The sequence below is a fragment of the Pan troglodytes genome, chromosome 7, assembly GCF_028858775.2.
Source record: "Pan troglodytes isolate AG18354 chromosome 7, NHGRI_mPanTro3-v2.0_pri, whole genome shotgun sequence".
Classification (NCBI taxonomy): Eukaryota; Metazoa; Chordata; class Mammalia; order Primates; family Hominidae; genus Pan; species Pan troglodytes.
In genome coordinates this window covers 110,377,176-110,394,022 of record NC_072405.2, presented here as the reverse complement: position 1 = coordinate 110,394,022, position 16,847 = coordinate 110,377,176, and the positions used below count along the sequence as shown (strand labels likewise).

The following is a 16,847-nucleotide window of genomic DNA, read 5'->3' as shown; positions in this document are numbered from 1 at the left end:
GACAGGCTAACAGAGCATAAATATTTTAACCATTAGCCCTGTTACAAAGTACCTCTCCTCTTAACCAAAGAGGTGATCTAATACAAGAGGCACAATAGGCTTCCCTGTAAGAACTATTAGATGGAACCATTGTTATCCTAAGAGAAAGATGACAGAGTGATCCCAAAAGTCAAACTTTCATATTTACAAGCTCTCTTGTATATTAACTCTCCAGTTGAAATATCAAGATAATTCTCGTGCAGAACAATTTATGGAGATCAGAATGGATCAACATATGTAGAATACAAATGGGTGCTGGGGCCCTACAAAAGGGCAAAGTAATGACAAGTCATAGCAAGAAGATCCAGAATTTCAACAAGAATTCATGTTGGTGCTAGTTCCCAATCCAACACGCTCTTTCCTATCAACAGAGAGTGGTAGTTCTAGGATCACTTGGGAGTTTGGTCAGTGTAAGCTACACTATTATCAATGATAGCATTAACTTTTTCTGAGCATGTACTACATGCCAGACATCATTGCATTGCTCTGTTTTAATGGGGGTAGTTGTCTTGCCATCCTGGAAAACAGTGCTTTTAACTCTTTATTAAGAAGGTTATGGAGATGCAAGTTGCTATTTTTTCCCTGAATCTCTGTCTTTCCTTTTTCCTTGATTATATTCACTTAAATATATCCAGATAGCTTGAATATCATGGTAATTTGGGAAATCTCCCATTACGTTTTATTGGATGGTCCCAAAAAGAAGCATCAGATTTTGTGGCAAGCAGGTAGGTTTTAGAGTTCTGAAGTCAATGATGGGATGACACCCAATGCAAGAAAGGAAAGCAAAGGGCTGGGCACCGTGGCTCACGCCTGTAATCCCAGCACTTTGGGAGGCCGAGGCGGGCAGATTGCTTGAGGTCAGGAGTTCAAGACCAGCCTGGCCAACATGATGAAACCCCGTCTCTACTAAAAATACAAAAAATTAGCCAGACGTGGTGGCATGCACCTGTAATCTCAGCTACTTGGAAGGCTGAGGTGCAAGAATCGCTTGAACCCGGGAGGCGAAGGTTGCAGTGAGCTGAAATTGCCCCACTTCACTTCAGCTTGGGTGACAAAGTGAGACTCTGTCTCAAAAAAAAGGGAAGCAAAAAGGCAAAAGACTAAAGAATATGAAATTACAGCTCAGTGGCTTCAATCTGGAGTATGTAAGTAAAGCTCAGGCAAACTGTATAACTAGGTGTCTTTTTGCCCATTTTTAGGTGGGGAGAGGTGACAATGATTCTTCCTTGAACAATATAAAGGAGATACGATATAGTCTTTTACTCCTCAGACATAATAAAATATGTCAAGAAAAATAAATTAACTGGAGAAAAAAGAAAAGGGCAATGTTTAAATGGTTTTGGGGTTATGTGGATTTTACTTAATCATAGGCAAAATTCCCTGCCCTGTTTACATTGGGATGGAGATGGGGAGCAGACATTAAACAAAAATGAGTAGATAATATGGGATTTTAGAAGGTAGTAAACTACACAGAGAAAATTCAGTAGAATTCTGCAGGAGAATTGCAAATGTGGGGCAGGGAAGGGTAAAATGGCTGTAATAGAGATTTGTTTGAAGAGCTAGAGAGGGTACTATTCACTCTGCCAGGGAGTGTGGGGGTAGGCTTCAGAGAGGTGCTGTCTTGAAGAATGTGTAATTCATTAATTCTTTACAGTCCTACAGGTACCTCAAACTTAACAACCTCACACTAAATGCATCTTATTTTCTCCCAAGCCTATACTCTTCATTCCCTCACTCCTTGCCCCATGCAGTTGATTCTGCCAACTGAACATGTCACATCTTGGTTCTGCTCCACCCCCCACTGCCTTCTGGAGAAATGCGGTAGCTTCCTACTGGTCTCCTAGCAGCCACCCTTGCCTCTCTTCATTCTGTCCTCCATTCTGCCACCAGAGTGGACTTTCTAAAATGCTCTTCAGACTCTGAAGGTGCATCCAGAACTTCCCAATACTTAGCTTCTTCACTTCTCAGGAATTTTCTCTAATCCTTTCCTCTAACAACTCTTAGTTTCTGCTTATAACAAATTATTTGCAGCTTCTCCATGTGCCCAACTGCCCTTGCACATTTTGTTTTGAGTTTGAAATTTTCCTGCCCTTATACATTTTAAGTTTGGAATTTCCTGCTGTCTGCCTTTTAAATTGCCACTTGTACATCAAAATCTATCTCATGCACTCTGTTCTCCAGTAGAGTTAGCTGGTTCTTCTTTCCTTTGTGCTGCTACTGTTCCTCTGTTACAGCACTTGCTCTATACCAATGAGCTCCTTAACAGCAGTAACTGTGGCTGTGTCAGCTCTGTATTCCCAGTACCTAGCACAGTAATTGGCACATAGTTGGAATTTAATAACTGTTAGTGGACGGGCACAGTGGCTCATGCCTGTAATCTCAGCACTTTGGGAGGCCGAGGCAGGTGGATCACCTGAGGTCAGGAGTTCGAGACCAGCCTGGCCAACCTGGCAAAACTCCGTCTCTACTGAAAATACAAAAATTAGCTAGGCGTGGTGGCGGGTGCCTGTCGTCCCAGCTACTCGGGAGGCTGAGGCAGGAGAATCGTTTGAACCTGGGAGGTGGAGGTTGCAGTGAGCCAAGATTGCACCACGGCACTCCAGCGTGGGTGACAGAGCGAGACCCTGTCTCATAATAATAATAATTTTAGTGAGTTTGGTTTTGGATGACTGAGGGACATCCAGATGGAGAAATGTCCAGTCAGAGAAGAGTGGTGGTAGTGCCTGTTATTGGCTTAAAAGTGATGGTTGAAGTTCTGAATAAGAATTACATAAGCATGGGATGATAAACTAATAAAAATGCTGAGGTAGGACCTCTCATTTAGGGAGTAGGCCAAGGAAAAGAAGCCAGAAAAAGGAGACTAGGAAGAAGCTGCCAAGAGCAGCAGGAGTGTCCCTGGCATATAATAGACACCCAGTAAATATTTATTGAATGAAAAAATTAGGGTTTAAAAAATTTATTTGGCTTTGAGGGTACTTGGGAGTTCATGATGCCCAAAAAGGGATGTTTGTAAACAATGAACACATTTCACTCTGGTTTTTATGAATAGATTTTTTAAAAATCTTTTTTTTTGAGATGGGGGTCTCACTATGTTGCCCAGGCTGGTCTCAAATTCCTTGGCTCAAGTGATCCTCCCACCTCTGTGCTGGGATTACAGACGTGAGCCACCAGGCCCGGCTCAGCTTTTTTATCACAAAATCTGTATATATTCATTGTTGAAACATGAGAAGAAAACACAGATAAAAAGAACTAAAAAGCAAACATAATCCTGTACAAAGGTACCGTATCCAAGTTATTCATACCTTTCAGACCTCATCCTGTGTATATCCATATTTTTAACTTAAAAGGGGTCAGTTTGTAACTTGCTTTTTGCATTTGACAGTTTGGAGAATCATTTCCAAGGGAACATTCTCATACATGATTTCTAATGGCATCCCACTGTAGGCCACGTTAGCATTCCTAAATACGGTAATGCTTCCCAAAGTGGGAATGGGGAGAAGCAGAGCCTTTCTGACCCGCCTCGGGACGGGTGCAGGGGTGAGCGAGAGAGGGGGCGCTCCTCCCGCTCAAGCGAGGACCCAGGCCTGCGGGCGGCCGGGCGGGAGCGCTGCAGAGCCGGAGGAAGGGGCGGGACAGCGCGGCGCGGGGCGGGGCTGCGCTTAGCGGTTACTCCGGGCGGGCCGTTCAAACCTAAGGAGGTAAAGGCAGCGGCCCCACGCGAAGCTGGCGTGGGGGTTGCCATAGCCCGCATCCCAGGGGGCGAGGCCGAGGCTTCTCCCCGGCGCATCCAGCGGCTGCTGCCCGGCTCCTCTCCCACCTGTCCGCTTCGGCGCCTCGCCCGGCCCCGCGGCCTCCAGGCAGGCGGCGGGGGGACCCCAGGCGAGTGCCCGTTAGCGGGTCTCCCGGCGGCCCGGCCCCGCGTCGCCCTGTGTCTTCCAGGTGCTGGGCCTAGGGAGGCGCGCGGCAGCCCTCACTCCTCCGCTCCCGGTGACTCCAGCCCATCCCCTGCTGCCCTTGGCTTTCTGGGCCTAGCGGATCTTTGACGCCCTGGTGAGACCGTTACCCACCCGCCCGCCATAGCTCCTCGGGGGAGTCAGTGCCAGGCTGCAGCACACATTGCCTTTTCAGGAACCCGAATTTGGGGAGTTTACTCATGTCTAAGTCCAGCTGGAGAAAACAAGGATATTAAGATAACTATTTTCTGGAGGGCTGAAGGAAATTCAAAATGATTTAGACCTTCTCAAGTGTTAGGAATAATCCCTGCGGCATGCACCCTGTGTACCCTTCGACTTTGAGCAATCATGATGCTGCTGCACCTTTCAATTAATTGTGCAAACTAAAGTTTTCCTCTTTAAGTGGCATTATTTTGGCATGAATTTTAAAGACAAAGATGAGAGAATTTCTTGTTTGGAAGCCTACGTAACTTTCACATCTAAGAGCTCAAGATTTACTGATGGTAAGAGTTTCCACTTTAACAAATGAAGAACATTTGGGTTTAATGTAAGTATTTCATTCTCTGATGTGGTAGGTGCTTTTTCTTTTTTTTCTTTTTCTTTTTTCTTTCTTTTTTTTTTGAGACGGAGTCGCTCTGTCGCCCAGGCTGGAGTGCAGTGGCGCGATCTCGGCTCACTGCAAGCTCCGCCTCCCGGGTTCAGGCCATTCTCCTGCCTCAGCCTCCCGAGTAGCTGGGACTACAGGCGCCCGCCACCACGCCCGGATAATTTTTTTGTATTTTTAGTGGAGACGGGGTTTCACCGTGTTAGCCAGGATGGTCTCGCTCTCCTGACCTCGTGATCCGCCCGCCCCGGCCTCCCAAAGTGCTGGGATTACGGGCGTGAGCCACCGCGCCCGGCCGCTGCTTTTTTTTTTTTTTTTTCTTAAAGAACACTTTAGGAATAAGTTTTCTCGCCTTTTATCAGAAGCCTAGTTTTTAAAAATGAATATCGAAGAGGCTTGATTGATTTATCCGTGAACTGTTGAGTCCATAAAATACAACAGACAGTCCATGATTTTACATGAATAATTTTAAAGTTCAGTTGCGAAGAACCACGTTTGAGACCAACGTCTTGGGGTAGTAGAAAGATGAAAATGATAGCAGAGAAAGGACATTGGAGGCAACTTCAAGTGTGTAGATGAACAGAAACAATTTTTTTTTTTAAGAGATGGGGTCTCACTATGTTACCCAGGCTGGTCTTAAACTCCTGGACTCAAGCATTTCTCCCGCCGCGGCCTCCTAAAGTGCTGGGATTACAGGCGTGAGCCACCGGCCAGAATAGATTTTTGGATAACATTTTAGGGGAAAGAGATAATATCTGCATTCCCCACTTTGTTTTTAACAATTTGCCTCTGAGTTTCCCAAATTCTAGCATTGTGAGACACCTAGTGGTGAAGTAGCAGTACAATTGCCATAACCTTTTAAAAGGACCGTGACCTGCCGGGCGCGTTGGCTATTGCCTGTAATCCCAGCACTTTGGGAGGCCAAGGTTGGGTGGATCACCTGAGGTCAGGAGTTCGAGACCAGCCTGGCCAACATGGCGAAAGCCCGTCTCTACTAAAAATACACAAATTAGCCGGGCGTGGTGGTGGGCGCCTGTAATCCCAGTCAGTGGGGAAGCTGATACAGGAAAATTGGTTGAACCCGGGAGGCAGAGGCTGCAGTGAGCAGAAATCACGCCACTGCACTCCAGCCTGGGCGAAAAAGCAAGACTCCGTCTCATAAAAAATAAAAAAATTAAAAATTAAAAATAAAAGGGCTGTGACGCAAATTGAGTGAAAAGTGTTATTTAACAGAATTACCTTCAGAGAGGGAGAAAACAGTTCATGGGTGGAGATGTAATTTTAATATGCATTCTACTTTATTAATTTAATATTTGTAAAACAATTGTTTAAAAATATAACAAAATTATAAAAAAGCAATTTGATAAATCTATTTGGTTTGTGACCATGTGCAGAAGTTAGCAGTGATCTGAGAGGATGTAGATCAGAAGGGGACATGTATGACATTTATCAAAAACGAGTATAGATTTAAAAGGTTAAAAAATACTTAGACTTTGTTTAGTAAAAATAATCTTTTAATGATCATCAAACCATAAAGAAATATTTTGTGTTTAGAGTAGCAATTTGCTTTTGTAACAAAGATCATTCACTCATATATTTGATTAAATTTAAGCATAAATAAATTACTGTCGCATTACAGCCAATAAATAGATCTTCCCAGGATCTTTTAATGGAGAAAAATTGTGCATTTGTCCTGGAGAAAACTTTGAAGGAATGACAGTCTTCTTCATGTCCTTTGAATCATCTGGAAAAATATCAAAAACTATAATAAATTTTTTTCTTAACACTATTTTTGTCAAAACAAATTTGTTAGCTTTAAGATTTATTTCAAGTTTCTAAAAAGAAGGAATGTGATGACACTGTTGAAAAGTTTAAGGAGTAAAATATTTCTTAGTGTCATTCCTTGCTCATGTAACTACTGAGTAACTGTTCTTTAAGTAATTGAGTTGCATTCTTTATTTGCAACTTCAAGAATATTTTAAATGGTGGTTTTCCCATAAATAGTTGCCTATTAACTGTGAATTCAAGGCTGAAACTGGACCTTGCATCACAAAATATTTAGAAAGTGAGATATGAATAAGTACAACATGCCAAGTTTGAAATGGCCCTATCTGTGGTGCAGTGGTTCATTACGGTTAGCTCAAGAAGAATGTGTTAGTAGTTCATCGATGAGCCAGTCTTTGCAAAGTCTTAAGTCTGGGAATTCACATCTCGTGAATGGTTATGGGGACTAGGTTTCTACAACAGGTCTATGTTACATGTTTGAACATTACTTGAGTTGTTCAGCCTGATTGCAGGTAGATCTAGAGGCAGCACTCATTATTTGACACATTCCCCAAGGTGTTTAAAAAGTAGCATATAGCATTTTTTGAGTAGACTAATATAGGCTGGCACAAATAAGCTGGAATATTAAAATCAAAATTGTTTAGTTCTGTGAAAATCATAAGGTAATAAAATAATCTAAAAATAATGCTTCTAGGTTTTTTTCTCTTTAGGGTAGTTCAATAAAATATGTGTGCATGATGCTTAGCCTATGATTAATCAAGTGATCTTTGAATATTTATAACCTGAACATTTTGGCTTTGTGATGTCAAGAACTCATTTTAAGTAGGATACACATCAGTTTTTTATGGAGTAGAATTGTTTTTTTAAAGTAACTTTTCAAAAATTGTCATACAATTTTCCATTATTATCTGTACTCATAACAAATAATGTATTTTGGTATAAGCTGCCTGGATACTCATTTCAAAGGCAGAATAACTTTGTTGTCACTTTGCAGAAACAGAGATTTTGAAGATGTCACAAAGGCACTCAGGTCAAGCTGGCACTGAAGCAGGAAATGGGGCGGACTCTCCTCCAATTGTCAACTCCAAGTACTCCACCTTCAGAGATTTTTGTTCCACGTCTTCATTTCAAGATAGTGGCTACAATGAGTTAAAATCTTGTAGCTTTGATAATATAGATAAAGAATATCTTGGAAAGAAAGAAAAAGGCCCAACATTACTCTATGAGCACCCTGAAACTTCAGGCCTGGGCTTAACACATCCTTTAGAGTCTCCCACTCAAAAAAAGAAATGTATCTTGCCTAGAAAGGAAAAGGATAAAACCCCAGAACTTTGTGAAACACCTAAAATCAGTGGGAAAAAATGTTTACCTCGCAGAAGGTTGAATGTATCTTTCGCTCTTCTAAAAGGGGACTTTGAATCACAAAATAGTTCTTTAGAAAGTAGTATAAGCCAAGTTATCAACTTAGAAAAAAATATTCCAAGCAGTGCTTCAGGTTTTCCCAGGGCAAATAATTTTAGCCCTTTAGTTACTAGCACTTTAAAAACAGAAGAAGTGACTTCATGCAGTCAAAAATTGAGGCTTAATTTTTCTCAGCAAAAGACTTCCACAATTGATGATTCCAAAGATGATTGTAGCCTATTTGAAGTTGAATGTATATCTCCAATTCAGGGCAATAATTTTAAAGACTCTATCACACATGACTTTAGTGATAGCAGTTTATGCATTAATGATGAGAATGCATGTCCAGAGCTCCTGGGCTCCTCTGTTAGTGGAACAACTTGTGGAACAGATGAGGACATATTTGTGACTCCGATAAGTAATCTTGTGGCAAACATTAGATTTAACGCAAGTCAAATACTTTCTCCTTCACCTGAAGTGAGAGGCAGTATTTCAACGCCTGAAGACAGTGGTTTTAACTCACTTAGCTTGGAGAAATCAGAAGATTCCCTCTCTGACCAGGAGGGTTCTTTTCAAGAACTACTGCAGAAACATAAGGGGACTCCCAAAGTTGGGGACACCATAAGAAAGACAAGACATCTTGGAAGGTCGAGAAGACTGTCCACCCTTCGGGAACAAAGCTCGCAGTCAGAGACAGAAGAGGAAAAGCAGATTGTCCACCCTGACTCTGAAAAAAGAGCAGCAGCTGCTTCTGCCATCTCAGAGGGTCAGCTGAGTAGTGATGAGAGTGGGGATTTGACCTTTAGCTTAAAGAATTTATCAAAGACCCCAGCCTTGCAATTGGTACATGAGCTGTTCATGAAAAGCAAGAGGAAAAGATTACAGGAAAATAGTGGACATGAATTCTTAGAGCAAGGGGATGGGGAGAAAATAGCTGTACTGCAGTGTATACTTGCGGGACTGATTGGCAAGAAAATGGGTATAGAAAAACTGGACATCTTAACAGAATTAAAATATAGAAATTTAAAGCATATTCTTGCTATGGTTTTAGAGTCCTTGACCGCAGAGAGCCTATGCAGGTAAGAAGTAAGAGTTGTTTATGAAATAAAACTTCTTTTTTTAAGTTGGAAAGATTTTCTGTGACTTGAGTGGTTGTCCTTTATTTTGTTTTATTATCTCTGTCTTTTGTTGTCTTATATCAAAGGTAGTTTAAGTGAACTTCCCAACAGAGCTACCTAGTACAGATCCTTCCGTTTTTGTTTGTTTGTTTGTTTGTTTGTTTTCTTTGAGCAAGAGTCTCGCTCTGTCGCCCAGGCTGGAGTGCAGTGGCGTGATCTCGGCTCACTGCAAGCTCCGCCTCCCGGGTTCACGCCATTCTCCTGCCTCAGCCTCCCAAGTAGCTGGGACTACAGGCGCCCGCCACCACCCCCGGCTAATTTTTTGTATTTTTAGTAGGGACGGGGTTTCACCGTGTTAGCCAGGATGGTCTTGATCTCCTGACCTCAAGATCCGCCCATCTCGGCCTCCCAAAGTGCTGGGATTAGAGGCGTGAGCCACCGCACCTGCTGATCCTTCTGTTTAAAAGCCAGCTTAAGTAGCAATAATATAGTCTTTTTTTTCTGAATAAAGTTCTTATCACTGTTATTTGGAAAGAGAGTTGCTAAAAGTTGAATTTTAAATTTTCAAGATGGCAAGCTCTATTCCATGGAAGTTGTTTAATGATTTAATAGTTCAGATCATATTGTCAGATTGCAAGCAGTATTAAAGTTATGACACTTGGTCAGAAATAATGTAATGCATTGTGGTGACTGAGAAATGACAGTGTACAAATAATACCACTTAATTATTTAAGTTCTAGAATTTAAAAACAATCGTTAGCTTTCATTTTAGGGTTTGATCTTTCCAGAACCAGGGGAATGTGGATTATTTCATTTTTATTGTTAACACAGCAGTGAAAGTTAATTACTTTGGGGAATTTCAAGAAATTAGAAACTGAAGAATTTGTGTTCACAGATGTTGCAGTAGATTGAATGCTGCTACATAATAAAGAGAAACACGTTTCAGAATATTGAGGGTGGGAACTAAGGTTACAAAGACTAAAATGAGACTCTGTTCATGCCAATTTGGGGGAGTTACAGGACTATCAGAAGACAAGACCCATGGGAATGCCGTGGCAATGAAGGAGAGAAGTCATGTGGAACAGGATTTCTGCAAGATGATGGTTATGGAGGAACATGCGGGAAGTTAGTGAGCCTCTTTCTTGATAGGTATATGTCAAAAGAGTTTTTTACAGGGTCCTTGGTTTTTTTGTTTTGTTTTTAGTTTTTGTAGAGATGGGGTCTCACTGTGTTGCTCAGGCTGGTCTGCAACTCCTGGGCTCAAGTGATCCTCCCACCTCGGCCTCCCAAAGTGCTGGGATTACAGGTGTGAGCCACTGCCTGTTCTGTCCTTGTTGTTTTTATGGCCACTACTTCTATCGAAGCCCTTCTTTATCTTTCCTCCATACATTAATTGTATGTCTATCGTAGAGAACTGTAGGATTTCTTAGCTGGAAGTCTTCTAAGGTATCTAGTTCACATGTTTTGCAGATGAGGAAATGAGCCCCAGAGAAGTGACCTGCTAACAGCCACTCAAGGCGACAGGAATAGATCTAGGTCTATAATGAGCCCTCTGATTTCTAATCCAGTATTTTTCCATAAACTCTTATTAAGGTTTAAGGCTTTCTGGAATAGATTTGATCAAGAATGTATTTGGTGTATCTTAAGTAGGATAATAAACAGATTAGTGCACCCATATTGTGTGCCTTTTAAAAATGTTCAAACGATAAACTGTTTAAAAAATTAAGGAGATGGCTGAGATATAGGATTTTAAAAATATTTTTGGTATGGATGGGGTCTTACTACATTGCCCAGGCTGGTCTCAAACTCCTAGGCTCTAGTAATCCTCCTGCCTTGGCCTCCCAAAGTGCTGGGGTCACAGGTGTGAGCCGCTGTGACCAGGCAGGAATGCTATTTTTATATGCTGGAGTATTTGGGCCAGTTAAAATTAAAATTGGGTGACACTTTTGGGTGCTTGCTTATGTGAGCAGTTGATTTTCAGTCATATTTCAACAATTATCTCTCCTTCCCATCTCTCCAAACATACAGTATTTGTACTGCAAAGTATGTAACTATGTTGGCAGTACTGTTCCTGGTAACTTGAGAGTTGATCAGTTGCAATATCTGTGGCAAATACCCAATTATGTATTTCATTTCTTCCCCATTATTGGGTGACTTTCTGCCTGTTCCTTTCCTTCCCTCTGATATAGGGCACATATATCAGCCTAGAGAGAGTCAATGACAATTGAAGTGGGCATGGTAGCTGGAAGAATAGTAGCGTTGACAACTGGGACCCTCCGTAAGAAGTGACTTATTTCAATCTTTTCTGACCTTACTCCTTTTGATTTGTTAGAATAACAAAGAAAGACCAGATTAATAGTCAAAGTCTTACTTTTTAATAATAATATTATCAAAGTTATTGATAAATCAGCAATCACTGGACAAAAATTGTGTTTTTTCTTTAGCTGCTTCATATTCATAAACTTTGGTTAATGAAATAGGAACTCTGTGGTGCGACCCATAATAGTATTTATAGTTGGCACTTAGTAATGCCAATGAAGGATTAATTGTGCTTGTGTTTATGTAATCAAAATGACAGAGATTTGTTAAACACAGGAATAGGAGAAATTGATGAAACCTCTTGTGTTATAGATGACAGTCATTTCCTGCATCTCTTGTTCCAAATTTTTAATGTTACATTTGAAGTTAAATCCTCTTAATCAGTCTCCCAGTGGACTCATACTGGCTTTATATGACCATTTATAAAAGAGTAATCTATCTGTATATTGCTGGCATATACTTTACATTTTAATTGGAATTCTTTTATATGATGAATTAATATGAAATAACAATGTTGACAAAGTCATATTTTTATGTAAATTTTTAGGTTTAAATTTACTGCCCGAAATCTTTAAAACAAATTTTTCTCATTAGTTAGCGTATACAACAAAATGTTAATCCTATAGAATGTATGCAATATAAGGATGGATCTTTTTGTTATAGTGTTTGGAAAGTAAGCAGAAATTGGCGTGAAATTGTTGTTCAAGATAAAAATGCAAATCGGAGGAGGAAATTTTATATCACACAACTGAAAACAGATTCTGAGGTAATGTATGCAATACTTCTCTAAAGTGGATTTGTATAAATACATAATAATCTCATGTTGCTAGACAACCTAATTTGGTTTTCCTGCTATCTTTAACCTTTTCCATTTAACAAACATTCACTCATAAATTCTTTAGTTTTCCCAAACTCAATTTTCACCCAGTCTGTAAATGGAATAAACAACATAGCATCAAGAACATCTTGTTGGCCAGGCGCGGTGGCTCACGCCTGTAATCCCAGCACTTTAGGAGGCCGAGGCGGGCGGATCACGAGGTCAGGAGATTGAGACCATCCTGGCGAACACGGTGAAACCCTGCCTCTACTAAAAAAATACAAAAAATTAGCCGGGCGTGGTGGCGGGCGCCTGTAGTCCCAGCTACTCGGGAGGCTGAGGCAGGAGAATGGCGTGAACCCAGAAGGTGGAGCTTGCAGTGTGAGCCGAAATCGCGCCACTGCACTCCAGCCTGGGCGACAGAGCGAGACTCTCTCTCAAAAAAAAAAAAAAAAAAAAAGAACATCTTGTTGGGCTTTGTTGCTGCTTACGTGGGTGTGCTCTTAGCATTTGAATACCAATGATATGCTGGATCCTAATTATAATGAGATACCCTTATAGCATTTTTAACCCAGTCTTTTGAGTGGACATTACGTGTTAGTTAACTGTGCCAGTGCTCAGATTACAATGGTGAACATTTCTGACATGGTTCCTGCTCTTTTGGAGCACACACCTTGAGGGTGATATAGGTAAATAGGTGACTACAATCCAGGTGTGTGAGAGGAAGCCCAGAGTTATTTAAAGGAGTTTTTGACTGATACTTGGGAATCAAGAGAAGTGCATCTCTACTGAGACCTGAATGAAGAGTTAGCAGTTAGCCAGGTGAACACAGAGAAGAGGGTTTTAGCAGAGAAAGTAGCATATGTACAAGCCTGAAGGTGAGTGAGCAAAGCACATCAGTACCTGTGAAGCATCATAAACTTGCACTCCCTTGAGGATTTGAATTCTGGCTTTAAAGTTACAAGAAAAGTCCTATAGAAGCTGATGGATTCCTCTCAGGCATGCTATTTTGTGTAATAGGCATCTGATGACTAGCACCCATGTTTGATTATAGATTCAACTTTAGGTCAAAAAAGATTCTGAGAGTTCACTAATTCATTCTTGTTCTAGCGAAAAATATTTAATAACATACTATAAGTAAATTTCTAATTTGACTAAATATAATAATTGGAATAAAGCATGGCATAAACAAATATGAACACCCAGATATAGATTGACAGGTTTCTCATTACAGTGAACTATTAGGGACTGCTATTAACTAAAACTTTGACTTTCTTTTTTATTTTGAAGAAAAGCTTTACCTTTTCACCTGTTCAGAGCTCATGGCTGCTTCTGCAGCTGCTGGCTCTGGGAGTTTGTAGTAAGGAAGATATTAATTGCCTTCTTAACATCTGTTTTTCAAATGCTGCCCTATATGCTAGGGACAGACTTAAAAAACAGTTGTTTAAGCATGCACTTATTAATATTTAAACATTTGGCTCCATATACTCCTTAACTCCTCTAAGGAAGAAGCATATTGTTGTGCTGGCAACCCTCCATGTAACTCCAAATAATGAAATGTTCTATTCTCAAAAAAAAAAAAAAAAAAAAAAGAAATAGTCTCATATTTGGCCAGGCACAGTGGCTCATGCCTGTAATCCCAGCACTTTGGGAAGCAGAGGTTGGTGGATCACTTGACATCAGGAGTTCAAGATCAGCCTGACCAACATGGTGGAACCCCTGTCTCTACTAAAAATACAAAAAGTAGCTGGGTGTGGTGGTGCAGGCTTGTAATCCCAGCTACTTGGGAGGCTGAGGTGGGAGGATCACTTGAACCTGGGAGGTGGAGGTTGCAGTGAGCTGAGATCATGCCACTGCACTCCAGCCTGGATGACAGAGTTAAACTTTGTCTCAAAAAAAAAAAAAATTCTATCTTTATATTCTAGCAATCACTTTTTTAAAAACTCAGTTTCTTAAAGAACTGTACTTTCCCCCCCTTTCTTATGCTCTTTTTCTTATTTTGACTTGCTTTTTAAAATCTTTTTCAAAGTAATACATGGTTTAAGAAGTCAAACTGGACTATCGTAACAAAATATACCATTATGCCTTCATACTCTTGATTCTTGTTCCATCAAGACAATCATTTTCAACACTTTCTTCTAGTGTTTAGCTCCATATTTCAAAATAATTTTATTTCCCTGTCATTTCTTTACTATTTTCTATAGAAGGATTAGGTTCTCTAACCTCTCACTACTACTGCCACTACCTACATAACCCCCCTCTCTCTGAATTCCTTTCTCTCTTCTCCTATCTTATGACTATAATTACACCACCATTTGGGAATGAATCAGAATTAGGTGCTGACATTATAAAGATTGTGTTGAGATTACTATAACTTTTTTCACAGCTATAGTATGTTGTACACTATGATTGCACTTCCGTTCTAGTGTAACTTTTTCCCTCCAGTTAATAATTGCATAGTTTTTTCTCTCTCTTTTATTTATTTATTTTTGCTTAGTGTTTCTCTATACAGATCCCTGATTCATCTCCCATTATCCACCAGAACTGAAAGTCTCCTCTGTGTAAGTCCAGACAAATCAGGTATTCTACCTGTTCCTTCTTTTCCTCAGAGACATCCTTCCTGGGGCCCTTTGCTGTCCTATTCCAACATAGACTGGTTGCTTTCTACTTGAACTATTCTAATGTATTATTAACCAAAACAAAAAAAATTATAAAAGAAAGTTATTTGATGGTTTTCTCCACTCTTTTGTTTACTTCTTGTCTACAGCTGCTTTTTCTACAACCGCAGAGTTGAGTAGCTGGAACTACATGGCCCACAAAGTCTAGATTATATATTATATTATCTGGTCCTTTACAGGAAAGGTTTGCTGAACCAAGTTTAAAATAAATGGAAAAATAACCAGCCATACAAACTTAGATGAAGAATTTAATTTAAATTTTTTTCTTTTTATATTTATTTAACTTTTATATGTTAGGTGAGAAAAGGTTGGTTTTTTGTTTTGTTTGTTTTTTTTTTCTGAAAAGGAACAGCCTAGGGAGAGAATTCGGATGGCAGAAAACCTCTTCAAAGCATATAAATCTGTGTGCATCAGAAAGCTATCCTGGAACTGTTTTGGTATTGCAGTATTGATGCCTCTTATCCTTTACCACAGGGGGCTGTATTAAATGTCGAGGATGCTGCCACTCGGCTCCAGCTTTTAAATCGCTCAGCTTTAAGATCTGTGCAGGCACAGGCTAGGATACCTGGTTCTCAGAGAGAGCAAGGGTCAACATTATCTCCCTGGGGAGAAGTTTTGACACCTCTAGCAAGCTCTTCTGTTACTCACTTAAGTAGTAAACAGGAAGAATATGTTAAGGTAAGTATTTATTATGTCATAAGTTATTAGAAATAAATATTTACAGAGTTTGAAATAAAGTGCTCCTCTATATGAAACCAGAAGATTTAGTGTGTGTGCTTTCACTGCAGGTTGCCAAAACACTTTTTACTGATGAAGCATTAAAACCTTGCCCAAGGTGCCAGTCCCCTGCTAAGTACCAGCCATATAAGAAAAGGGGACTGTGTAGCCGAACAGCCTGTGGTTTTGACTTTTGTGTGTTATGTCTGTGTGCTTATCATGGGTCTGAAGAATGTAGTAGAGGAGCAGCAAAGCCAAGAAATAGAAAAGATGCTCTCCCAGGAAGTGCCCAGAGTAAGCGGAATTTAAAACGCCTCTGAAGAGACTAAATATAGAACTCCCCCATGCAGTGTTCTATTTATCTGACTTAAAATTATGAATATTTTGAATACATGCAAATCTTCCCATTAATGACAGGTGATGATTAAATTCCTATTTTGTATATATTATAATCCATGTCATTGTATGTTTTCTTTAAAGTTGTTTTGAAAAAATTTTATTTTACTATGTCATTTTACCCATTTTAATAACTTAGTATTTTAAATAAAGAATTTTCATTGTTGTTATATGTATGTACTTTATTGTTTTATGTAACATTTTAAATTTGTGCATTTCATCACTCTTGACATGTTCTTCAATCATTTTTTAAAAAATAGTTTTTCAGATAATATTAAAAATTTTGAACTCTAGACAGATGGCCTTATAGATTTGGAAAATGAGTACTTGACTGAAATGAAATATAAATAAAATATTTTCAGAAGTTCTATTGAATTTATTCTATAATTTCAGTCTCTGGTTAAGTAAAATTTACTGAATATTAATAACTAGGAAGACATAAAGTGTAAATTATTGGAAGTATATAGTTATTCATAATGGGAGTCTTAGCTAATATACCCTTGTAAGTAACACATTTCAAATAAGTACTTTAAAAAATTCTAGAACTACAGGCACAGATTTCATTTATTTAATCTGGAAATTCTGACAAATTTGGGCTGCTTGGAAAAGACAGATTTAAGTAAGAAGATTTACTAAGTTATTTATAAAGTACTTAAACGATTTATAAATCGTTTCCAAAAATGATTTGAGTTTGCATGTTCCATTCATAGAACAGCAAGAAAGAGATAAGTTCTTTTTTTTTTGTTTGTTTGAGGCATGGTCTAGCTCTGTCTCCTCAGGCTGAAGTGCAGTGGCATGATCTCACAGGATCTTGGCTCACTGCACACTCTGCCTCCCAGGTTCAAGCGATTCTCCTGCCTCAGCCTCCAGAGTAGCTGGGATTATAGGCATGCACCACCATGCCTGTCTAATTTTTGTGTTTTTAGTAGACATGGGATTTCACCATGTTGACCAGGCTGGTCTCGAACTCCTGACCTCAAGTGATCCACCCGCCTGGGCCTCCCAAAGTGCTGGGATTAC

At 39.8% G+C, this 16,847-nt stretch overlaps 1 protein-coding gene across 2 annotated transcripts; it reads left to right on the top strand.

The window, feature by feature from the left end:
- The first annotated feature begins 3,641 nt into the window (after positions 1 to 3,641).
- On the top strand, positions 3,642 to 15,997 carry FBXO43 (F-box protein 43). Of its 2 annotated transcripts, none has more exons than XM_001151379.4 (5): positions 3,642 to 4,495; positions 7,376 to 8,861; positions 11,883 to 11,985; positions 15,189 to 15,392; positions 15,503 to 15,997. In XM_001151379.4, the coding sequence occupies exons 1-5, from the start codon at positions 4,411 to 4,413 to the stop codon at positions 15,749 to 15,751; spliced, it is 2,127 nt and encodes a 708-aa protein (XP_001151379.2). In that variant the 5' UTR covers positions 3,642 to 4,410; the 3' UTR covers positions 15,752 to 15,997. The 2 variants fall into 2 exon arrangements, with proteins under 2 accessions (XP_001151379.2, XP_063672551.1); XM_063816481.1 differs by having other exon boundaries at positions 3,685 to 4,539.
- Positions 15,998 to 16,847: the final 850 nt, after the last annotated feature.

Bases quoted from the DNA above. Each gene is read 5' to 3' on its own strand.
- FBXO43 (XM_001151379.4), top strand. From the start codon at position 4,411: ATGAATTTTAAAGACAAAGATGAGAGAATTTCTTGTTTGGAAGCCTAC. The intron at 11,986-15,188 runs GTAATGTATGCA...CCTTTACCACAG, and splicing joins AACTGAAAACAGATTCTGAG to GGGGCTGTATTAAATGTCGA. The intron at 15,393-15,502 runs GTAAGTATTTAT...CTTTCACTGCAG, and splicing joins AACAGGAAGAATATGTTAAG to GTTGCCAAAACACTTTTTAC.